Source organism: Diospyros lotus, chromosome 5, assembly GCF_014633365.1.
Source record: "Diospyros lotus cultivar Yz01 chromosome 5, ASM1463336v1, whole genome shotgun sequence".
Taxonomy (NCBI): domain Eukaryota; kingdom Viridiplantae; phylum Streptophyta; class Magnoliopsida; order Ericales; family Ebenaceae; genus Diospyros; species Diospyros lotus.
This window is the reverse complement of record NC_068342.1, coordinates 36122527-36148966: the sequence shown is the minus strand read 5'-3', so window position 1 is coordinate 36148966 and position 26440 is coordinate 36122527. Positions and strand designations below refer to the sequence as shown.

The following is a 26440-nucleotide window of genomic DNA, read 5'->3' as shown; positions in this document are numbered from 1 at the left end:
ATACGTTTTTATTCTTGTTGTGATCTTGTAATCCGGTTGTAATCGAAAGCTATTAGTGGATTGACTAGAGGCGAAGCCTCTACCGTGAGTAGGATCTATTGATCCGAACACGTATATTCTTGTGTTCTTTACTTTTCTCGGTTTTATGCTTGTTCTTGGTTGGTTTGGCCGATTGTACAGGTTACAATACATTAACAAGTGGTATCAGAGCCCTAGGGATTAAAGATCCGGGCCAAACCATGTCAAATCCAGAAAGGTAAACACGAAGATCTTTTTCGGATCTTCGATTGGGTAAGAAATTTCTCATTTGCCCTAATTTTGCGATCTATTTTGTTTTGCCCTAATTTCATAATCATTACTGTTTTTCAATAATTATGTATGTGTGATTTCTGATTTGCCTAAATTCCTTGTCTCGAGTTATTTAAAGCATGCTCAAATCTACTTGATTCCTATATCTTTTCTTTCCCTAACTCTTTCTGAAGTTCTTGATTCTGTTTATCATCTAATAAGTCTTTCGTTCTGTTTTGGCTAAATATTGTATTGAATTCTTGTTTTTGTTTTAAATCCAAAATTATTTTCTTTAAAATCAGTGTTTAAAATCTGATTTGTCTAAAAGGTTTAGAGCTTGTCTGTTTGGACTACTTAACTTGTTCGATTCTTGATTAACCTGTTTTTAGCCTGCTTATATTTTTTCTATATGGCTCCATCTAAATTGGAAGTAGATAAATTTGATGGCCATGGTGATTTTAGCATGTGGCAGAAAAAGATGAAAGCAGTGCTTGTCCAACATCGGTGTGCTAAGGTTCTGTTGGAAATAAAGGAGGAGAAGGATAAGCAACTCTCCATGACCGTCCAAGAAAGGCAGGACATGGATGAGATGGCTTATTCCTTGATCATCCTTAGCCTAGCAGACAATGTCCTGCGCCAGGTAAATGAAGAAGAATCAACTGCAAAGGTATGATCTAAGTTGGAATCCTTGTATATGGCTAAGTCTCTAACTAATAAAATATTTTTGAAAGAACAGTTGTTTGGATTTAAAATGAACCCTGCAAAAACCCTAGAGGAAAATCTAGATGAATTTAAAGTGATTACAATAGAATTAGCCAATGCTGATGAAAAAATTTCTGATGAGAATCAAGCTATTATTTTGTTAAACTCTTTGCCAGAAGCTTGTAAAGATCTTAAAACAGCAATTAAATATGGTAGATCTTCTTTGACCTTAGAAGATGTGTTGTCAGCTCTTAGATTTAGGGATCTTGAGGTTAAGAGGGATAATAGGTCAAGTTCTGCAGAGAGTCTGCAGGTTAGTGGTCAAGTGGATAGAAATGCCACTAGGGATAAACCTATGATCGGGGGGTCAAGAAAGGGATACTCAACAACCAAGACTTGCTGGTACTGTAAGAAAGAAGGTCACTTAAGAAAAAAGTGTTTAAAAAAAAAGAAGGATCTTGAGAAAAATAAAGCTAGAGAAGAATCAGCCAACCTAATTGATGGTTATGAGAGTATAGAAGCTCTGTAGGCTTGGAGTCTAGGCATTAAAAGACTAGGACACATTGGTCATAAGAGAGCTGTTAGAGTTAAGCATGTTAGGCATGAATGGATTTGTTTAGGTTTGTAACCTAGAGGGCTGTATAAATCCTGTTTTATGGTATGGGGTAGAGTTTCCCATAGATGCCTGTGTTTTTTGATTCCCATGGGTAGTAAGTTGCTTTCTTTGTCTCTTTATTGGGAGTTGTTATGAGTTCCTGGTTTCTGTCTAGGATCTGTTTCTAGATGTTGATGTGTGCCTGGTCTTGTAGTATTTGATGGCCTTGTAGAATTATACTTACCTGAACAAACTGATAAGGTACAGTTTGAGGTGGAAATTTGTCAGTCTTAAGGTGGAACCTTAGGAAATTTCTGTGTCTAATGGAAGGTTGAATGTTAGCCCTGATGTCTTGTTTATAGAACTCTTGATAGAGGTTTCTGTTGTTTTAAATAAGGCATGTATTAGTCGTGTTGGTCTCATTTTTTTAAGTTTGAGCAAGCTGTGTTGTTGCTCAATGTGCTCCTATTGTAGGTGGGAGAGTTTGTAGAGGTCTCTGGTCAAGTCCACTATTAAATCCATTCTTGAATCAAGGTGGAATTTGTTAGGATTTATGATTTAAAATGTATTTTTCATATAATTGATATATGCTGTTTGTATGCATTTTGTTATATATTTAGGTTTCATCTTATGTTCATTTAACTAACATTTAAATATATATACATGATTGATTTGCTGATTATTTTTTGGGCATTAGCCATTTGGGCCGAGATCAGTTTTGTGAGGCAAGCCCATTTTTCATGTGGCCCATGCGCTTTGCCTAAGCCCACCCGATTGCCTGCAGCTATATAAGGGCAGTTTCTTGCCCTAATTTGTCCAAACCTGCTATTACTCTCTCATTTTTTAAACCCTAAGATCGGCGCTCTTGAAGTGAGACTCTCTCTCGCTTGTGAATCCTTCTCTCGTTCGATTGGCTTCGATTTTATTGGTAAGATCACAGGGTAAGGTTGTATTGCTTTAATCTCTGTTATTGAATCGCCTGAGGTGTGAGAGATTTGGTGTAACTGATAGATCAGATTCTTGACACGATCTTGAGATCGGTAGAACAGATTCTATACTTGTTCTTGTATTTTGTTTCTGATTTCAGTTGATGTATTTGCAATACGTTTTTATTCTTGTTGTGATCTTGTAATCCGGTTGTAATCGAAAGCTATTAGTGGATTGACTAGAGGCGAAGCCTCTACCGTGAGTAGGATCTATTGATCCGAACACGTATATTCTTGTGTTCTTTACTTTTCTCGGTTTTATGCTTGTTCTTGGTTGGTTTGGCCGATTGTACAGGTTACAATACATTAACAAGTGGTATCAGAGCCCTAGGGATTAAAGATCCGGGCCAAACCATGTCAAATCCAGAAAGGTAAACACGAAGATCTTTTTCGGATCTTCGATTGGGTAAGAAATTTCTCATTTGCCCTAATTTTGCGATCTATTTTGTTTTGCCCTAATTTCATAATCATTACTGTTTTTCAATAATTATGTATGTGTGATTTCTGATTTGCCTAAATTCCTTGTCTCGAGTTATTTAAAGCATGCTCAAATCTACTTGATTCCTATATCTTTTCTTTCCCTAACTCTTTCTGAAGTTCTTGATTCTGTTTATCATCTAATAAGTCTTTCGTTCTGTTTTGGCTAAATATTGTATTGAATTCTTGTTTTTGTTTTAAATCCAAAATTATTTTCTTTAAAATCAGTGTTTAAAATCTGATTTGTCTAAAAGGTTTAGAGCTTGTCTGTTTGGACTACTTAACTTGTTCGATTCTTGATTAACCTGTTTTTAGCCTGCTTATATTTTTTCTATATGGCTCCATCTAAATTGGAAGTAGATAAATTTGATGGCCATGGTGATTTTAGCATGTGGCAGAAAAAGATGAAAGCAGTGCTTGTCCAACATCGGTGTGCTAAGGTTCTGTTGGAAATAAAGGAGGAGAAGGATAAGCAACTCTCCATGACCGTCCAAGAAAGGCAGGACATGGATGAGATGGCTTATTCCTTGATCATCCTTAGCCTAGCAGACAATGTCCTGCGCCAGGTAAATGAAGAAGAATCAACTGCAAAGGTATGATCTAAGTTGGAATCCTTGTATATGGCTAAGTCTCTAACTAATAAAATATTTTTGAAAGAACAGTTGTTTGGATTTAAAATGAACCCTGCAAAAACCCTAGAGGAAAATCTAGATGAATTTAAAGTGATTACAATAGAATTAGCCAATGCTGATGAAAAAATTTCTGATGAGAATCAAGCTATTATTTTGTTAAACTCTTTGCCAGAAGCTTGTAAAGATCTTAAAACAGCAATTAAATATGGTAGATCTTCTTTGACCTTAGAAGATGTGTTGTCAGCTCTTAGATTTAGGGATCTTGAGGTTAAGAGGGATAATAGGTCAAGTTCTGCAGAGAGTCTGCAGGTTAGTGGTCAAGTGGATAGAAATGCCACTAGGGATAAACCTATGATCGGGGGGTCAAGAAAGGGATACTCAACAACCAAGACTTGCTGGTACTGTAAGAAAGAAGGTCACTTAAGAAAAAAGTGTTTAAAAAAAAAGAAGGATCTTGAGAAAAATAAAGCTAGAGAAGAATCAGCCAACCTAATTGATGGTTATGAGAGTATAGAAGCTCTGTAGGCTTGGAGTCTAGGCATTAAAAGACTAGGACACATTGGTCATAAGAGAGCTGTTAGAGTTAAGCATGTTAGGCATGAATGGATTTGTTTAGGTTTGTAACCTAGAGGGCTGTATAAATCCTGTTTTATGGTATGGGGTAGAGTTTCCCATAGATGCCTGTGTTTTTTGATTCCCATGGGTAGTAAGTTGCTTTCTTTGTCTCTTTATTGGGAGTTGTTATGAGTTCCTGGTTTCTGTCTAGGATCTGTTTCTAGATGTTGATGTGTGCCTGGTCTTGTAGTATTTGATGGCCTTGTAGAATTATACTTACCTGAACAAACTGATAAGGTACAGTTTGAGGTGGAAATTTGTCAGTCTTAAGGTGGAACCTTAGGAAATTTCTGTGTCTAATGGAAGGTTGAATGTTAGCCCTGATGTCTTGTTTATAGAACTCTTGATAGAGGTTTCTGTTGTTTTAAATAAGGCATGTATTAGTCGTGTTGGTCTCATTTTTTTAAGTTTGAGCAAGCTGTGTTGTTGCTCAATGTGCTCCTATTGTAGGTGGGAGAGTTTGTAGAGGTCTCTGGTCAAGTCCACTATTAAATCCATTCTTGAATCAAGGTGGAATTTGTTAGGATTTATGATTCAAAATGTATTTTTCATATAATTGATATATGCTGTTTGTATGCATTTTGTTATATATTTAGGTTTCATCTTATGTTCATTTAACTAACATTTAAATATATATACATGATTGATTTGCTGATTATTTTTTGGGCATTAGCCATTTGGGCCGAGATCAGTTTTGTGAGGCAAGCCCATTTTTCATGTGGCCCATGCGCTTTGCCTAAGCCCACCCGATTGCCTGCAGCTATATAAGGGCAGTTTCTTGCCCTAATTTGTCCAAACCTGCTATTACTCTCTCATTTTTTAAACCCTAAGATCGGCGCTCTTGAAGTGAGACTCTCTCTCGCTTGTGAATCCTTCTCTCGTTCGATTGGCTTCGATTTTATTGGTAAGATCACAGGGTAAGGTTGTATTGCTTTAATCTCTGTTATTGAATCGCCTGAGGTGTGAGAGATTTGGTGTAACTGATAGATCAGATTCTTGACACGATCTTGAGATCGGTAGAACAGATTCTATACTTGTTCTTGTATTTTGTTTCTGATTTCAGTTGATGTATTTGCAATACGTTTTTATTCTTGTTGTGATCTTGTAATCCGGTTGTAATCGAAAGCTATTAGTGGATTGACTAGAGGCGAAGCCTCTACCGTGAGTAGGATCTATTGATCCGAACACGTATATTCTTGTGTTCTTTACTTTTCTCGGTTTTATGCTTGTTCTTGGTTGGTTTGGCCGATTGTACAGGTTACAATACATTAACAAGTGGTATCAGAGCCCTAGGGATTAAAGATCCGGGCCAAACCATGTCAAATCCAGAAAGGTAAACACGAAGATCTTTTTCGGATCTTCGATTGGGTAAGAAATTTCTCATTTGCCCTAATTTTGCGATCTATTTTGTTTTGCCCTAATTTCATAATCATTACTGTTTTTCAATAATTATGTATGTGTGATTTCTGATTTGCCTAAATTCCTTGTCTCGAGTTATTTAAAGCATGCTCAAATCTACTTGATTCCTATATCTTTTCTTTCCCTAACTCTTTCTGAAGTTCTTGATTCTGTTTATCATCTAATAAGTCTTTCGTTCTGTTTTGGCTAAATATTGTATTGAATTCTTGTTTTTGTTTTAAATCCAAAATTATTTTCTTTAAAATCAGTGTTTAAAATCTGATTTGTCTAAAAGGTTTAGAGCTTGTCTGTTTGGACTACTTAACTTGTTCGATTCTTGATTAACCTGTTTTTAGCCTGCTTATATTTTTTCTATATGGCTCCATCTAAATTGGAAGTAGATAAATTTGATGGCCATGGTGATTTTAGCATGTGGCAGAAAAAGATGAAAGCAGTGCTTGTCCAACATCGGTGTGCTAAGGTTCTGTTGGAAATAAAGGAGGAGAAGGATAAGCAACTCTCCATGACCGTCCAAGAAAGGCAGGACATGGATGAGATGGCTTATTCCTTGATCATCCTTAGCCTAGCAGACAATGTCCTGCGCCAGGTAAATGAAGAAGAATCAACTGCAAAGGTATGATCTAAGTTGGAATCCTTGTATATGGCTAAGTCTCTAACTAATAAAATATTTTTGAAAGAACAGTTGTTTGGATTTAAAATGAACCCTGCAAAAACCCTAGAGGAAAATCTAGATGAATTTAAAGTGATTACAATAGAATTAGCCAATGCTGATGAAAAAATTTCTGATGAGAATCAAGCTATTATTTTGTTAAACTCTTTGCCAGAAGCTTGTAAAGATCTTAAAACAGCAATTAAATATGGTAGATCTTCTTTGACCTTAGAAGATGTGTTGTCAGCTCTTAGATTTAGGGATCTTGAGGTTAAGAGGGATAATAGGTCAAGTTCTGCAGAGAGTCTGCAGGTTAGTGGTCAAGTGGATAGAAATGCCACTAGGGATAAACCTATGATCGGGGGGTCAAGAAAGGGATACTCAACAACCAAGACTTGCTGGTACTGTAAGAAAGAAGGTCACTTAAGAAAAAAGTGTTTAAAAAAAAAGAAGGATCTTGAGAAAAATAAAGCTAGAGAAGAATCAGCCAACCTAATTGATGGTTATGAGAGTATAGAAGCTCTGTAGGCTTGGAGTCTAGGCATTAAAAGACTAGGACACATTGGTCATAAGAGAGCTGTTAGAGTTAAGCATGTTAGGCATGAATGGATTTGTTTAGGTTTGTAACCTAGAGGGCTGTATAAATCCTGTTTTATGGTATGGGGTAGAGTTTCCCATAGATGCCTGTGTTTTTTGATTCCCATGGGTAGTAAGTTGCTTTCTTTGTCTCTTTATTGGGAGTTGTTATGAGTTCCTGGTTTCTGTCTAGGATCTGTTTCTAGATGTTGATGTGTGCCTGGTCTTGTAGTATTTGATGGCCTTGTAGAATTATACTTACCTGAACAAACTGATAAGGTACAGTTTGAGGTGGAAATTTGTCAGTCTTAAGGTGGAACCTTAGGAAATTTCTGTGTCTAATGGAAGGTTGAATGTTAGCCCTGATGTCTTGTTTATAGAACTCTTGATAGAGGTTTCTGTTGTTTTAAATAAGGCATGTATTAGTCGTGTTGGTCTCATTTTTTTAAGTTTGAGCAAGCTGTGTTGTTGCTCAATGTGCTCCTATTGTAGGTGGGAGAGTTTGTAGAGGTCTCTGGTCAAGTCCACTATTAAATCCATTCTTGAATCAAGGTGGAATTTGTTAGGATTTATGATTCAAAATGTATTTTTCATATAATTGATATATGCTGTTTGTATGCATTTTGTTATATATTTAGGTTTCATCTTATGTTCATTTAACTAACATTTAAATATATATACATGATTGATTTGCTGATTATTTTTTGGGCATTAGCCATTTGGGCCGAGATCAGTTTTGTGAGGCAAGCCCATTTTTCATGTGGCCCATGCGCTTTGCCTAAGCCCACCCGATTGCCTGCAGCTATATAAGGGCAGTTTCTTGCCCTAATTTGTCCAAACCTGCTATTACTCTCTCATTTTTTAAACCCTAAGATCGGCGCTCTTGAAGTGAGACTCTCTCTCGCTTGTGAATCCTTCTCTCGTTCGATTGGCTTCGATTTTATTGGTAAGATCACAGGGTAAGGTTGTATTGCTTTAATCTCTGTTATTGAATCGCCTGAGGTGTGAGAGATTTGGTGTAACTGATAGATTAGATTCTTGACACGATCTTGAGATCGGTAGAACAGATTCTATACTTGTTCTTGTATTTTGTTTCTGATTTCAGTTGATGTATTTGCAATACGTTTTTATTCTTGTTGTGATCTTGTAATCCGGTTGTAATCGAAAGCTATTAGTGGATTGACTAGAGGCGGAGCCTCTACCGTGAGTAGGATCTATTGATTCGAACACGTATATTTTTGTGTTCTTTACTTTTCTCGATTTTATGCTTGTTCTTGGTTGGTTTGGCCGATTGTACAGGTTACAATACATTAACATATTCATATACTCTTACATTTAGAGTTGGAAAATGGGCCGCTTGGCCCACCCATTTCATGAGCCGAGTTGAATTTGGCTCGTAAAGGAGGTGGGTCGGGTTCGACAATGGAAAATAGGGGACTAGCATAGCCTTATGGCCCTTAATAAATAGGCCAAGGTGAACCGAGCCAGGTCGAGCCATTTTGGTGGGCCACCTCCATTTTAGTAGACAATTTTGATGGGTCACCCTTATTTTGATTACCACCCCCATTTTGGTGGGGCGAGTTGGGCCAGATCATTTTGGTGGGCCAAGTCAGGCCGCGAGCCACAAAGTATTAGCCTGACACGACCCATTTGCTACAGTACCAGCTCGACTCAGCCTATTTGCTACAATATTGGGTTGGGCTGGATTGGGAGGCGGGCCGCCTGATCAGGTCCATGGGCCGCTTGGCTTATTTGCCAACTCTAATTACATTATAATAAATTTAATCGTAATGCGAAAGATCTTATTACCTTTTGGCTTTTGATTTGCACTTATAACAATTCCTTTGATCCAAGTTTAATTCTATTATTTTTTTATATATATTTATAATAGTTGGTGTGCATTGGGTCAATTAGGCATATTTTCAAACAAATAATGTTAAGAATTATGATGGTATCATCAGTCATGTATTAGTCTCCTAATTATGTTAGGTAAAGAAAACAATGACACGTAGTCTTCTTAACCTCCTCTAATAAGGAGACGTCACATAATTGATGACACTGACATCACTTGTAACTCCTAACATTATTCTTTCTCAATTGCATTTGATTTGTTAAAAGGTTAACTTCTTGCAACATGCAATACCATAATGAGAAATGACAATTCTATTAGAAACAACTCATCGTTTTCTATATCGTTCACTTGTGGGTAGTAGAATCATCCATCGGATACCAGTATCTGTTAAAAAGCCACTGCGAATCGGCTTCCACAGCATACCCATCTTCGTTTCGGTGCCAACCCACGTAGGCGTGAGTCCGGTTCTTAATGTCCAAAATGGCATGCCCGAAACTGGCCTCGCGAAACGCCGAGTACTTTGGCTGTGGCTCAGTGAAGCTGCCCACAAAGCAAAAAAGGTCCATTATTCCTCACGCAAATATTACAAGCACTGGCTCTAATTTAACTATAGATTACATACACATATATAGTTTGAATCAAAAATTGGAATATAGAGATTAGGACAGAGGTGGAGAACGGACAGTAAAGGAAGATTTTTGATGAATCTATATTTTTCACTGTTGTTACACCTTGATTTACACAGCTCTATAATTGTAGAAACAATCTTTCCTATAATTGCTCCTATTACTATAATCATGAATACAAATCACTCCTATAACGTAGGACCCTAATTATATGCATCCTAATTATAAATAAATAAATAAGAAAAGCCAACACTCCCCCTCAAGTTGATGAGTAGATGTCGTACATTCCCAATTGGACAAGAACCTTTCAAACACATGCCTTGATACTGCTTTTGTCAGGATATCAGCAATTTGACTTTCTGTCCTGATATACGGTATTTCAATAATCCTACCGTCTATCTTTTCTTTAATGAAGAACCAATCAATTTCAACGTGCTTTGTTCTATCATGCTAAACTAGATTGTGTGCAATAGCACGCGTAGCTTGATTGTCACAAAATAGCTTCATTGGCTGACAATTGATATAACCAAGGTCTTTTAACAAATATCTGATCCATAACATTTCACAAATTCCAAGCGCCATCCCTCGATATTCTGCTTCTGCACTAGATCGAGCAATTACATGTTGTTTTTTACTTTTCCATGTAACCAGATTTCCGCCAACAAATGTAAAGTAGCCTGATGTTGATCTTCGATCGTCTATTGATCTTGCCCAATCTGCATCCGTATAGCCTTCAATCTTATGATGCCCATTTTTTCTAAACAGTATACCTTTCCCGGGACTCCCTTTGAGATATCTTAGTATCCTCGTGATTGCATTCATATGTTGCTCTCTAGGATTGTGCATGAACTGACTTACAACTCCAAGAACATGTGCCAAGTCTGGTCGAGTATGTGCCAAATACAACAATCGGCCAACTAAGCGTTGATATCTTCCTTTATCCACAGGTACTTGGTTTGGTTCTACTCCAAGTTTCAACCCTTCCTCTAAAGGTGTATCAACTGGTTGGCAAGCCTCCATCCTTGTATCTTTCAATAAATCAAGTGTATATTTTCTTTGAGACAAGAAAATACCATCTTTACTCCTGGATACTTCAATCCCCAAGAAATACTTGAGGGAGCCAAGGTCTTTCATTTCAAACTCTGTAGACAAATATTGTTAGAGAGCCACTCTCTCAGTTTCATCATTTCCTGTAATTATCATATCATCAACATATACTACGAGAACTGTTAGTTTACCTCCTCTCCGTTTAATGAACAAAGTATGGTCAGCATTGCTCTGCTTGTAGCCAAACTGTCTCATTGCTTGAGTAAGTCTTCCAAACCACATTCTAGGCGATTGTTTGAGACCATATAATGACTTTTGTAATCGACACACTTTGGTTCTTCTTGTATCTAGAATCTGGTATCCTGGTGGGAGATCCATATAAACTTCTTCCTTTAGTGCTCCATGCAAGAACGCATTCTTCACATCCAATTGATGTAACGACCATCCAAGATTTGTTGCTAAGGATAGTAACACACGGACAATATTGATCTTTGCCACTGGTGTAAATGTATCTGTATAATCAATGCCATATTTTTGTGTGTATCCCTTTGCCACCAACTTCGCTTTGTATCTATCAATCGAGCTATCTGCCAAGTACTTGATAGTAAAGACCCATTTGCATCCCACTGGTTTCTTCCCAGTTGGTAAGTCAATTATTCTCCAAGTATTATTTGTTTTTAAAGAATGCAATTCCTCATTCATGGCTGCTTGCCACTTGGGATTGGCCATAGCTTCCTGCACATTGTTGGGAATAGATACACTAGATAATTGACACACAAATGACTTATTTGATTCCGACAACTGTTTAGTAGACACATAATTAGTTAAAGGATACAAAAGTTTGCATTTTGGATCGGGTTCATATGTAAGTTTAGGAATACCTCGATTGATTCGTGGTGGAAGGTGTCGCGGAGGTACCAAATCAGGGAAATTCAGAGCTGGAGTTGATTGGTTAGACACTATTAGAGGTGGCACTAGGTTGCTGGACCTGTCATCACTGCATGGGAAACCACTGGACTCGATCTGGGCCTGCTCACCTGAATCATCATCCGCCAAATGATCATTTATGGTCTCGGCTTGTATATCACCCAACACCTGCTCTCCTCCAACCATGGGCGGTTCATCTGACACCTGCTCTTCTCCAACCATGGGCGGTTGTTCCCCTCTAACCACGGGCGATTCTAGGGCCTAATCATTCATTCTATCATGATAGACCATATCGGGAAGAGCTATATCATTATAATCAAGATTATGAATTTCTATACGACTGCTCTCCCCCAGAAATTCATCCTTTGAAAAATACATGGAGGATTCATGAAAATGAACATCCATGGTGGTAAACATGTGTTGAGTCGAAGGATGATAACAGCGATACCCCTTTTGGTGAGGACCATAGCTAACAAACATACATCGTATGGCATGGGGTTCTAACTTACTACGCTGGTGTTTATAGAGATGGACGTATGCCACACATCCAAAAACTCGAGGAGGCAAATTTGTGGTGGATGGGGCTACAATCAAGGTGGATAAGGTCTGGTACGGGGTTTGAAAATTGACAATACGGGAAGGCACGCGGTTAATCAAATAGGTAGCAGATAAAAGAGCCTCACCCCAATATGATGCCGGTGCATGAGCTTCGAAGAGAGAAGCTCGGACAACATTAAGCAAGTGATGATTCTTCCGCTCTGCCACGCCATTCTGTTGGGGAGTGTACGGACAGGTGGTGTAATACCCCGAGAGCACAAAGAAGTTAGTATATATCGAGGATAGTGTAAGAAAGGAAATAACACCAGCTGGATACCTTTTGGGCTGAATGTTGGCAAAGAACTCCCAAATTAAGCGTGCTTAACCTGGGGTAATCTAGGGATGGGTGACCCCCTGGGAAGTTCGCGTAGGCCTATCAGGGTAAGTTGTTCCGGTCCTTCCTATCACTCGATCGGGTCGTTACAGGTGGTATCAGAGTCGACCCCCGAGCCTCTGAGCGCGGTGGTGGGGCAAACCTCAGCGAGGAGGTTGAGTCCCGAGAGGGGTGTGTGTAGGCCTCTATGGGGGGTGCGTGTAAGCACCTTAGGCGAATCCCACATCGGCCATACAAGGGGGGAGATCTGGGACCGGTTGTAAGGTCACATGACGAGGACGTCATGTGCTTAAGGGGGGGAGAATGTAATACCCCGAGAGCCTAGAGAAGTTAGTATATATCAAGGATAGTGTAAGAAAGGAAACAACACCAGCTGGATACCTTTTGGGCTGAATGTTGGCAAAGAACTCCCAAGTTAAGCGTGCTTAACCTAGGGTAATCCAGGGATGGGTGACCCCCCTAGGAAGTTCGCGTAGGCCCATCAGGGTAAATTGTTCCGGTCCTTCCTATCGCTCGAACGGGCCGAGAGCCCAAAGAAGTTAGTATATATCGAGGATAGTGTAAGAAAGGAAACAACACCAGCTGGATACCTTTTGGGCTGAATGTTGGCAAAGAACTCCCAAGTTAAGCGTGCTTAAACTGGGGTAATCTAGGGATGGGTGACCCCCCTAGGAAGTTCGCGTAGGCCCATCAAGGTAAGTTGTTCCGGTCCTTCCTATCACTCAATCGGGTCGTTACAGGTGGTATCAGAGCCGACTCTCGAGCCTCTGAGCGCGGTGGTAGGGCAAACCTCAGCGAGGAGGTTGAGTCCCGAGAGGGGTATGTGTAGGCCCCTATGGGGGGTGCGTGTAGGCACCTTAGGCGAATCCCACATCGACCATGCGAGGGGGGAGATCTGGGACCGGTTGTAAGGTCACATGACGAGGACGTCATATGCTTAAGGGGGGGGAGAATGTAATACCCCGAGAGCCCAGAGAAGTTAGTATATATCGAGGATAGTGTAAGAAATAAAACAACACTAGTTGAATACCTTTTGGGCTGAATGTTGGGAAAGAACTCCCAAGTTAAGCGTGCTTAACCTGGGGTAATCCAGGGATGGGTGACCCTCCTAGGAAGTTCGCGTAGGCCTATCAGGGTAAGTTGTTCCGATCCTTCCTATCGCTCGAACGGGATATTACAGGTGGTCTGGTAAACAATCCCATGAGTATCCAAGAAAGATGTTAGAGCAACATTCACATACTCACGACCATTATCACTTTGAAGGACCTTGATATGAGCACCATACTGTATGGTAACCATCTTATGGAATTTTTGAAAAACTGAGCATACTTCACTCTTTGTTTTCATAAGAGTAACCCAGGTCATACGAGTACAATCATCAATAAAAATAACGAACCAATGAGCGCTACCAAGGGTAGAAGCTTTTGAGGGTCTCCAAACATCAGAATGGATTGTCATAAAAGGCACAGAACTTTTATTCAAACTAGGGGGGAAAGAAATTCAATGGCTATGGGCCAGTTCACAAATTTCACACTTAAATAAAGAAACATCAACTGTAGCAAATAACTTAGGAAATAACTTTGTCAAATAACCAAATGATGCGTGACCTAAACGTCGGTGCCAAAGCCAAATATCACCTACAAACTTGGACTTCTTCATCTGAGGCCCATCAAACAACATAGCTCTAGTAAGTTGACAAGAACTTTCCGATGACAAGTCCAGATAGTACAGCCTTCCTTGTCTAGTGCCAGAGCCAATCATCCTCCCGATCCGAACATCCTGAAAAATACATGAGTTTGGGCCAAAAATAACAAGACAAGATAAAGCAGCAGTTATTTGAGCAATCGAGAGGAGATTATAGTCGAGTGATGGCACAACAAGGACAGTATCTAGGTGAAGATTATTCGGAAGATCAATAGTACTTGCCCCAATGATTGGGGCAGTACCACCATCTATAGTAGTGATATCTGTTTGAGAGGATGTATATATGGTTTTAAGCAATTTGGAATCATTAGTCATATGAGAGGTAGCTCCCGAGTCAATTACCCAAGCACTATTCGAAACAGAAGTACAAGTTGATAAGGCCTTACCTTCGTGACTAACAGCCGTAATCAAGGCAACACTACAATCATCAGTGGCAGATTCTGCTACAAGGTTCGGCTTCTCCTCTTTAGACAAAACATACGGGTCATTTGTTCCCGCAATGGATGCTCGTGGTTTGCCATGGCGTGAGTCCCTGGTTTTATCCCATCCTTTCGGATATCCAATGAGCTCATAACATTTTTGTTTTGAATGCCCAGGACGCCCACAGTGGGCACACTTACTTCGTGACACTCAATCACCTTTTGATTGATCTCCATGTATATGGCGCTGAGATATATGATTCCGAGCAACCATGGCTTCAACCTGGTCTACTTCACTTTTCATAGCAATTTTTCGGTCATATTCTCGACGAACATAAGCATAAGATGCTTGGAGACCAGGGAGAGGATCTCTTCGAAGAATTTCGCCATGAACTTGTTCGAACTCATCATCGAGACCACCAAGGAAAATGTATACACGCTGCTGCTCTTGAAGCTCCTGGTATATTTTGATATCCTTCTCACAAGTCATAGCTATTTTATTATAGTGGTCTAATTCTTGGAAAATTTCATAAAATTCCCCAAAGTAAACAGATATGGGCCATCCACTCTGGCGAATGCGAAATGCCTTCTAGTTAAGAGTGTAAATTTTGACTTCATTTTTCTCATCCACGAATACAGTTTTCAACGCACGCCATATTTCCGCTGCAATCGGCAAACGAATGTGGCGCTTCATCAACTCTGGCTTCATAGCAGAGAGCAACCAGCTTTTAACTCGCTAATCCTTAGAGAACCAGTCATCATACTTCGAATCATCTTCCTTAGGAGCCTTCAATGACCCACGTCGGTAACCTGTCTTTCTCCTACTAGCAATATGCATCTCAACAAGAGGTGCCCAAAGATCATAATTGTTCTCATCTAGAACCACTCCAATGTTAAAGTTGGAGGTCTCGGACTGAACAACTATGGGTGCAGCGGTGTTCGTCTTCTCAGCCACGTGGCTTTGATACCAAATCAGAAATTGGAATATAGAGATTAGGACAGAGGTGGAGAACGGACACTAAAGGAAGATTTTTGATGAATTTATATTTTTCACTGTTGTTACACCTTGATTTATACAGCTCTATAATTGTAGAAACAATCTTTCCTATAATTGCTCATATTACTATAATCATGGATACAAATCCCTCCTATAACGTAGGACCCTAATTACATGCATCCTAATTATAAATAAATAAATAAGGAAAGCCAACAGTTTGCTCTGATCTTACTTGTTTGCTAAGCCTTCGATGTTTCCTCCATCGCCGATGGTTATGTATACAGGAGCAGATTGGTCTTTTACAGGCGAGCAGATGCCATTTACAATGTTGTAAGCAATATTAGATACGCGTTCCTGCAACATATCCATATGCATTGGCTGTCCATCAAACTTCATAAATCTTGGCCATTAACACAAAGAGAATTACATTTTGACTTAATTATGTACAGAACAATGTGACGGTGATATTTATGTAAAACAATGTGAATGGGTTTATATTTAGAAGAAAAACACTATGAAAATAGTTTATACTTGTAAAAATGTCTTCAACACATTATTCATGATAAAGAAATTCTACCAAGGATATTAATTTTATTATGAGAAATAGGTACTGCCAGCACGAGGAGAATTGTGGACTTACAGATCGTTCATAAGCATGAACATGGCCCGAAAACACAACATCGACTTTGTGCTGCACAAACCATTGCTCGAACATCACTCTCATGGTTTCCCCCTCCATATAATGGTAATTGTTGCTATTGTACCATGGAGAATGCATGAGAACTATCAGCCATGGCGTCTCGCTCCTATTGATTTTTGGTAGCTCCTCTGCGAGCCATTGGTATTGAGGGGTATACTTACCTGAAACAGATGAACATGTGAATCTTACTATAAAATCACTATAGCAGTTTATATTTGTTCTTTTTTTTTTTTTTGTTGAATAAAAGGGGAAACTACGGGGACAAGAGATAGCAATAAGCTGTCAAGGGACTTAGAACAGCCTGCTTTCCCTTTGGGTTTGCATGCAATGCCTGCACCAAGAGACTCTTCTTAGGGATGAAACCCCCTAGTAGGGACCTTCTTGGTAGTATCAGTAAGTATCCCACCCTATTAAATCTATGGTCTGAATGGTTAACCAACCAAGCCACAATGGACACACTGAGGGTGCTCAAAGGGGGACTCCAACTTGAGACCTTTCCCTGGGTCCATCAACCCCGACCTAGTGGGTTACTACCTGGTAGCATGGGCTTGCCTTTTTATTTATTTATTTCTTTTGTTGGTTTCGAAACCGACAACATTAACACCCCGTTTGGTATGAAAAAAGAAACATGGATTTCAATTCTAGGTATTCTAACTCCATGGAACTGAACATAACTAAACCAAATTCTGAATTCCAAACTTTAAGCTGCATCACACCAAACAAGATAATTCATTTATTCCAAACATAGCATAGAACTTTGAAAGAAACAATTGTTTTTATACAATTTTCCCACAAAGACAAGTGCCTTACCATAGGCTGAATAGGAAGACAGAACAATGATGTAAGCTGAAGCCCTCTTGATTGAGTACCAAAAGGGAGTGGTACTATTGGAGGCCCTGTAAGGGACGTGATACCGACAAGTGTAAGGCTTAAATGGCTTGGTTTCACCCTGCAAACAAATCACAACACTCCTGATAAAAGCTTTCAATTCTACTAGGCATATTTTCAAACAGATATAGATTGCATGTATTAGATATGCTAAAAGAATAGAAACCATTTCCCTTGAAAGAACGAGAAAATCCATCTGGGGATTGCACCCCTGATATAAGCTTTCAATTATCCTAGGCGTACTTTCAAACAGATTGTACACATAGAAATGCCAAGAAAATCCATATATATGGTGCTCACACTCCTGATACAAGCATTCACTTTCTCCTAGGCATGTTTTCAAACAGATTATATGCAAAGAGAACGGGGCCCATTTCCCTTGAAAGAAGGAGAAAAAAATCCAAATGGTGCTTACGAGTTCAGGGGCAAAATCAATCTCGTGGTTGCCTGCAGTCCAAATCCAAGGTTGAAAAGCAGCACTTCTCTCGATGAATCTTCCCCACGTATCCCATCTAACATTGTCGTGAAATGGATAGTCATCCGCATAAGAGAGGTCTCCCACGAACAAGACGGCTTTGGCCTTTGCGGGGTTCAACTCGTAGTGGGTAAGCGTCCTGTTTGAATCAAATGTCTGCCCCAGATCCCCTGCACCGATTACCAAAAATGCTCGTCGCTCGTCACAATATAATTGGACAAATAATTGCAAGCTTCTCTATCAGCTAAAGGACGCAAAGCAATCATTTATGTACAATGAAGCCCTCTAAAGTCCTTTTTATTATAAGATCAACATAAACTTTTAGAGTGAGTAGATGATCAAAGTTCCTTCCATCCAGCCCCCATAAAATGAAAGGAACACAACAAAGACAAATATAAAACTGTACCAATGAGGCCAAGAGTATATGGAACATCTGGACCAACTTGAGGAGGAGTCATGAACCAGAAAGTCCTCGTTGTGTTCCCATTCCCAACCTCATAGTAGTATTTTGTGTCCACCTCCAAGTTGTTAATGGTGCAATGATGGATGAAACCAGAGGTGTAATTGTAGAACTTGTATGTGACGTACATGCCCTCGGCCTGTATCTTGTCCTGGCCATTTTCTCTCCAGTAGAGAACCGAACTCGATCCGGGTTCATCCCGGGTCACCCACGACACTGTCACTGCTCTTCCCACGTGGTCTCCCTGTGTTATATGAACCTTCGTATAGAAAAAACAGCAAAATCATTAAGGTGGTGTTCTCTTTGTGTTTGAGTTTTGTGTTTTGAGTTTTGAATTCATTTTGAGTTTTGTGTTTTGAGTGTCTGTTTTGAAATTTTTAAAAATGCATTCTTTTTGTCATTCTGAAAAATTATTTCTCAAAACAAAAAACTAGAAAACGCGTTTACTTTGAAATTTTAAAAACGATTTTTTTTTTGTTATTATGATATTTTATTTAATAAATTATAAATTTGATTCAAAATTTTAAACTATAAAATAAAAAAAATCAACAACCTTAGAAATATCATTTAAAAAAATTAATACAAATAAAATATATCACATATTCAGTTTAATAAATAAATAAAATAAAAAAAATTAAATAACAAAACAAAAAATCAAATTAGCCGCAACTCATCTCATCTTCTTCGTTCTAGGGTTTTCTGGGAGGGGGGGCGGCGGGTGGTCGCGGTGGCTATGGCAGTGAGGGGCGCTAGTCGCGATACTGTTGCGGTGGCGATGGGGGGCTGGTCGCGATGGCGTTGGTCGCGGTGGCGTTGGCTATGGGGTTGAAGGTGACGGAGGGGGGTGCTGGTCGCGGTGGCGACTATGGGGTTGAAGGTCGATGATGGTGGTTGCGGTACTGATTGCAGTGGCGTTGAGGGGCGCTGGTTGTGGTGGCGGTGGAGTTGAAGGTCGGCGGCGGCGGTGGCTATGGCTGTCGATGGCCAGAAGAGGAGAGCGAGAACAGAGAGAAGATGGGGGGAGAGGGAGAGAGAGAGGGAGGGAAGTGGGTCTGCGTGTGCCCGCGGGGGGGGGGGGGGTTGGGGGCTGTTTTCCGCGTTTTCAAAATATTTTGTGTTTTCAGTGTATTTTCACTGAAAACGCCCAAAACAACATTTTGTTGTTTTGAGTTTCCTTAACAAAATTTTTAGTTGTTTTTAAAAACGCGTTTTGAAAAATGATAAAGAGAACACATTTTCAATGTTTTCAAAAACTGAAAATAGAAAACGGCCCGAAAACGGGAAAGAGAACAGGCCCTAAGTTTTCCATAGAAAGCGCAAAGGACATCACCGTTCAAGACATGGGGAAGATCTCACCGACAATAAATTGTATTTCAAATGGTTTTCAATCTCACATTGCTAGTTTACAAATTTTCCTTTTGTTTTTATATTAATTATGGGTTTATTGACAAGTTTTAAGTTAGATTAATAGTCAAAAGTTTTACTTAGAAATAAAATATTAATTATTTAGATACATTTGCTTATGTGACTAAAATTTCATCTATGCGTGTTTTAATTGACCTAGTTTCAATTCACAAACTTTTTATTCACCAAATAGATGTCAAAATTACATTTTTAAATGATAATTTAAAACAAGAGATTTACATAATGCAACCTAAAGGTTGTGTCGTTCCGATCAAATAAATAAAGTTTGTAAATTTTTTAAATCCTCATATGAACTAAAGCAATTAGTTAAGTAATGGCATGAAAAATTTGATCAAGTTTTGCTAAGTAATGATTTTTCTTTTGTTGAGGTAGATAAATGAGTGTATACAAAAATCATTGCTAATGAATGTGTGATTATAAATTTGTATATTATTTTTTGTACTTATCTTAAGAGTGCATGGTACTAATAGTTTTTATCATCTAAATTTGATATGAAAGACATAATTGAAGCTAGTGTCATTTTGGGTGTTAAGATCAAAATGAGTAAAATGATGGTATTATGTTGTCACAAGAACATTATATTGACAAACTTGTTAAAAATTTTAGAAATTTTAATGTGACACTAGTAGGTATTTCCTATAATGCTAACACTCAACGGAAGAAAAATTGAGGTGATCATGTTGCCTGGTTTGAGTATGCACAGGTTATTAGGAGTCTGATACATTTAATGAATTTTTCTTGATTTGAGATAACTTATGTTGTGCGTAGACTAAACACGTATACACAAAATCTCAATCGAGATCATTAGACTTCATTAATCAAAATTATGAGACATTTAAAAGGTATCATAAATTATGGTATTTTACTTAATGGGTTTCCTATTGTACTAGAAGAATATAATGATACTAACTTAATCTTAAATTCAGATGAGACAAATTTGATTAGTGATTATGTGTTCATCCTTGGTAGGCGTGCAGTGCCTTAGAAATCAACCAAACAATTTATTATTGCTAAATCCACCATGAAATCAAAGTTTGTAACTCTAGAATTGACTAGTAATGAGGCTGAGTGGTTGAAAATTTTCTTAATAGATATTCTATTAAGAATGAAATCTACACCTTTAGTGTCAATGCATTGTGATTGCCAAGCACTAATAGACATTACAAAGAATAACACTTTCAATGGAAAAATTGATATATTCAATTGAGACATGATGTAATAAAATAGTTGCTTAAAGATGGAATTATATCAATTGATTATGTAAAGTCATAAGTGAATTTGGCCAATCTTCTAACTAAATCTCTTGGTAGGAAATTAATATTATAAACATTGAGAGGAATTGGATTAAAGCTAACTTGAAACATTGCAATGATAGGAACCCAATCTATATGATTGGGGTCTCATGTATTAGGTTCTTATAGATAATAACAAGTCATTTGTCAATTTTGTATAGCACTATATATTTAAAAATTCAAATCCCTCCTATGATGTATGAGTAGTGTTAAAACTGCATATATAGTGAGGATGAGCATAGATTTTAAATGAATTGCATATTCTTTTATGGTTGGTGTATTAGATTGTAATATACACTTGATGTAATCATCTATATGAGTGTGAAGTGGGATTGTTTCTATGAGATTTGTGGTTAAATCTCTAAAACACTTATGAATGAACTAACTAGGTAAATGCACGACCTATTAGCACAAAACCATGATGAGTAGCGAGAATTGTAAGAGTGTAATATAATTGGTAAGAGTCATAATTTACAAGAAAGAAATCATGATGAGCAGCGAGAATTGTAAGGGTGTAATATGATTGGTGAGAATCATAATTTACAAGAAAGAAATCATGATGAGCAGCGAGAATTGTAAGGGTGTAATATGATTGGTGAGAATCATAATTTACAAGAAAGAAACCATGATGAGCAGCGAGAATTGTAAGGGTGTAATATGATTGGTGAGAATCATAATTTACAAGAAAGATTATTGGTTCATAGAAATTACAAGTTCCACCGACAATTCTCTTAATTATATTTCATTTTCAATAGACCTAGTTTATAGTTTAAAAAACACTAGGTTTGAGGCATTACACTCGAGTTCGTTAACCTAGCACTAGTTATTCTTTTCTTAGTTCGAAGTATTTGAAATATGTGGGGGGATTATTGCAAAATTAAGTGGTATTTCAAACGATTTCCAAATATTTCCAATCCGGATTGCTAATTTACAAACTTTTACTTTTATTTTTATATTAATTATGGTTTTATAGGCTTAGGGGGCATTTGTTAAAATGAGCAAGCTAAGGTGGTATCAAGATAAGATTGGGATGCTTTTTGAACCAAGATATGGAATGGTCAAGATAAGGGCAAGAAGCATTTCAAGGTTTATATCAGATTGTTTGTTAAATTTTTTAGAATCCACTGGTAACTGTACTTTTTCTTTCTATGTGTTTGTTAATACATATGATAAGTATCAAAATAATAGTTTTTTTTTTTTTATCAAAATATCCCTATTACCAAATTTATGATTAAAATAGTATTTTATGATTAATATGAATTGTCAAAAAAATTAAGATTAAAATTAAAAATAATATTTTATTTTCTAAATTCATATTCAAAAATAAATTTAAAAAGAGTTGAAAAGTATAAATAATAATTGTTAGAATTACAATAATTCCACCTAGATAATTAAAAATGTCCAAAACATATTTTCATAATAGATAATAAAATATAAAATTAAATAAAATAATTTAAAAATTGATGAAAGGAATTATATTAGTTAATAAAATATATATAGAGAGAGAGAAATTTAAATTTTAAAAATCAATGAAATGAATAATGTCATTTAAATTTTAAAAATTGTCAAAACATATAATAATTTAAACATATATTAAATAATATTAATTATAAGAGTTGAATAAATAAGTTTTTTTTAATAAATTTAAATATTTAAAATGCATTAAATGGCATTAACTATCTTACAAGGGGTAGATAAATAATTGATTCTTATCTTGAAAAAGCCAGATAAATTTATCCGAGGGAAAATGTCGGATAAATTTATCTTGAAAGAGAGAGATAAGAGATCACGTGAGACCTTTTCCGGAAATGGTCAAATAAGCTTAACAAACACGTTAGAAATACCAAACATCCAGAATGCTTTCCATATATGACATTTTCTCCCTTTTATCTTGATTAACAAATACCTCTTAATAAGAAGATAGTAAAAGGTCCTGAATATGCGTGTATAAGATTGGGCATACACAAGGGAAAATGGAGATCTCCTCTCCCTCCCCTCAATGTAGGATATATGCAATGCAAATTTTTCATATGGAGAAATTAATTAATCCCTAATTAATATTTAATGTCTTACTCGATCTTCTCTTTTCTTCCTAAGTAAAAATTAATTAATATTTAATATCTTATTCAATTTTTAGCCTTCGACTCTTTTCCTATATAACTAGTCATCTTGAATCAAGTCTTCGGGTAAGACTATTATCTGATTTTGAATTAACTATCTAAAAACCCCCAATCTCCAACTTAAAAAAAAAAAAAAAAAAAAAAAACTCTCTCTCTTTCTTTTATGTTGGATTCTCTTGTTCTTTACTCACCCTTATATTTGCAATTGAATGAGTGCACATTTAACTTAGAAGAGATTGTTGTATTATGAGAAGATAGCCACTTTATCCTTTTTCATGTTTGAGGGGGTAAAAATTATCCTTAAACTCAATGATCATTATCATGTCTTAAGTTTCAAATCATTTTCACCTAATCCTACCATGAGCTCAACACAAGAATGGGCAATTTGACCAATAATCGGCCCACAATTTGGGCCAACATATTGAACATGAATAATAATAATAATTATTATTATTAATTATTGAGACTCTATAATATTATTATTATTAGCCTGCTTTAGAATGAAAGTTGAAAGAAATAAGGAAAGACTTAAGAAAAAGAAAAGAAAAGCAAGAGAGAGGGAAAGGAAGTTGGCCTGTTGTGGCGCATTGTAGCCTGGAGGCTCACGGAAGACGTCGCTATCGAGTGGCATATCGACGCTTCTCTCCGACGGCCGGACGAAAGCGCTCGTAGTTCTTCCACTGCACATCACGGCAGCTTCCAACGCCAAGCCCACAACAAGAAGAAGAATAGGAAGAAGAAAATGGCCGAGAAAGTGCCAAGAAAATATCTTTTCCCCCATCTTCAATCAAAGAAAAGATTTAATCGCAGAATCCAATTCTGCTGACAATTAATGAATTAAGTTCGTTCCCAATACATACAGAAGAAAGAAAGCGAAAACCCACAAAGGATGAAGATGAAGTAATTAAAGTTGGATTGTAGATTAATTAGGAGATTTCGTACCAACTTTGATCCTTAGTATTGTATTGTTATGACTCTCAGCTTTGGGGAAGAAACTGGATATTATGAATTGTGTTTTGTCTGTCTCAGGCAGCCTTTGTTTGTTTGATCCGCCATTGGCGTTTTCAGGGTTCATATTCAAACAAGAAAAAGTTGTAACTGTACTATTATACTGCCTAGCAAAGTTCGATGTAAAATTAGAAGAAAGTGATGGGCAATGAAAGGTCTCCCGGGGTACCACCTTGACAACAAACCCATCAAGAAGGTCCCAAGAAACTCTTTAGAGCAGTCTCCCGTGAGGTACCCTCATATTTAATGAAAATTGTTGTTTTCGAGATTTTTTCTTGATTGTGGGAACAAATAATCCTGAGATTCGTCGTCTACCATTTACTGTTTTTATAAATAGGAGGTGACTCCTCCACTACAGAGATATATGTGAAAATAGGAGGTACCCTCCACTATTGACGATATAAATTAAAAGTTAGGTCTTCTCTTTTCTCATTCAGTCTATCACACCATTTTTTATTTATTGAGAAACGACCTTGGCATGATAGAAAAGAAGAAAGAAAGATTTGACTTATATCTTATGCTCTTTGTTCAATTAAATTTTTATCACTAATTATAAACTTTAGATATATTCTTCTTTCTCAATCTTTTTAATGTTTTAGATGATATGTGGATTTTATGAAAAAATTATTAAACAATTCAAACATTATCTTGACATTGACATGAAAGATTGGGCCGCTGTCGATGACACATAAATTTATTAGTGAAAAAATTAAGCATTATCACTCGCCTTCAAAGGTGGCATTTAGCATTTATAATTTTTTTATTAAAAATAAATTTTGTCCCTATTTTTACTTTTAAGAAAAATACATAAAAATATTTTTTTTTAAAAAAAAGTTTCGAACACCAAAAATGATGTTTTATGTTTACGTAATAATAGAATATATAAAACTTAATTTTGTCCATCTCTGCGGTTACAGCTATTTATCAAATAAATTATAAAAACAAAATATAAATAATATCTAAATAATTTAAAATTAAATCCATCTTGGAATATATCTTTATCTCTATCTGAGATTTCACGTCTATCTGGGGACAATTATAAACACATTCTTCATCTTTTTCCAAACCAATAAGGAAAAGGGAAAATAAAGATACCATTTAAACGAAAAGCAGAGCAAGCCAGAGCCGAGTGACGTTTAGCCATAAAAATCTCGCAATGGGCAACGCGAATGGAAAAGGATCCCGGCAGCGGCAAGAACCGGAGCTGGAGCTGCCGGAATTCTCAACCTTCACCTGCGAAGTATGCGTCGAGCCTACGCCGCCGGAGAGTAGATTCAAGAACAATGCGACGTGCGTCCACCAGTTCTGCACGAACTGCGTCGCCAGGTACATCCAGGTCAAGGTCGAAGACGACCGCGCCGCCAACGTCAAGTGCCCCGCGCCGAACTGCCATCATATGCTCGACGCCATCTATTGCCGGCCGATCATCGGCCGGCGTGTGTTCGACGCGTGGTGCGACGTGCTCTGCGACAACGCGCTGCTAGGGCTGGACCGCTGCTACTGCCCGAACCAGGAGTGCTCGGCGGTGGTGGTGAACGAGTGCGGCGCCAATGTGAAGCGATCGGAGTGTCCAAATTGCGAGCGGCCGTTCTGCTTCCAGTGCAAGCTTCCCTGGCACGCCGGCTATCGATGCGGAGAGGCGAGGGACGGGAATGATACAGAGTTTGGAATTCTTGCCGAGGAGAGGAACTGGATTCGATGCCCCGAGTGCAATCATTATGTCGAGCTTATCGAAGGTTGCTCCTTTGTCAGATGCAGGTTCGCCCTCTCTCTCTCTCTCCCTCTCTCGCGGACGCCTGACGCCTAGGGAATATACTAAAAATATTTACTAATTTATTTTTATCACGAATACAAATACGTGATAATATATAATAATTAATTTAATTTTTTATTATTATTCAAATAACATAAAATTTGTCGTGAACAAATTGAGAGGGAGCATGAGACTCGTGAGATGGAACCCATACAACACCCCCCCCCCAATCGGGCAACAGCCTGTAATTAATTTAGGCACACAATACTTTGATGGTTTTGTTTTCTTGGTGGAAAGAAGGATATCAGATGAGATGATGGATGTGACTATATGTATTGGTGGATGCAGATGCGGGACCAAGTTCTGCTACGAGTGTGGAAGGAAGGTGCATTTTGTGGCGTGTGACGGCGGCTGGGATGCGGAGCGCTGGATTTGGCCCCTGGGTCTCTCGTCACTCCTTATCTTCTGCTTAACCATTCTTCTTCTATTTCTTATCGCAAAATTTCGGAGTAACTTGTTGGCCAACTAACTTATTCACCATTCCTCGGCGGTGTTCGGCTTTTTTTTTTTTAAGTAGTTTTTAGGTTGTATAAAATTTAAAAATTAAGTAACGTTTAAACTAGCAGTGTGTTTAAATAAATGTATTTTTAAATTATCAATTATATAGTTATGTATTTGGTTTGAAAAAACTGATACACTATCAAAATTTGACAAAAATATAAAAATAAAAATATTATAGAATGATATAAATAAAATTTATTAAAATGCTAATTTTTAATAAAAATATTAAATATATTAATTTAACCTACATTGAATTATATGTTATGAGTATATATGTGAAATATATCTATGTTATTGTTGTATCCCCAATATCGAA

General features: G+C 37.5%; 2 protein-coding genes across 2 annotated transcripts; one reads left to right on the top strand and one right to left on the bottom strand.

The window, feature by feature from the left end:
* Positions 1 to 9135: 9135 nt before the first annotated feature.
* LOC127801111 (purple acid phosphatase 2-like) lies at positions 9136 to 23736 on the bottom strand. Its single transcript, XM_052335968.1, has 7 exons — positions 23377 to 23736; positions 17912 to 18224; positions 17446 to 17675; positions 16953 to 17091; positions 16083 to 16303; positions 15675 to 15796; positions 9136 to 9331 (listed from the first exon to the last, which is right to left on the bottom strand). Exons 1-7 carry the CDS (start codon positions 23581 to 23583, stop codon positions 9136 to 9138), a joined length of 1428 nt encoding a protein of 475 aa, XP_052191928.1. The 5' UTR covers positions 23584 to 23736.
* Positions 23737 to 24855: 1119 nt separating this feature from the next.
* Positions 24856 to 26181, top strand: LOC127802558 (E3 ubiquitin-protein ligase RSL1-like). Its single transcript, XM_052338413.1, has 2 exons — positions 24856 to 25568; positions 25912 to 26181. The coding sequence occupies exons 1-2, from the start codon at positions 24967 to 24969 to the stop codon at positions 26090 to 26092; spliced, it is 783 nt and encodes a 260-aa protein (XP_052194373.1). The 5' UTR covers positions 24856 to 24966; the 3' UTR covers positions 26093 to 26181.
* Positions 26182 to 26440: the final 259 nt, after the last annotated feature.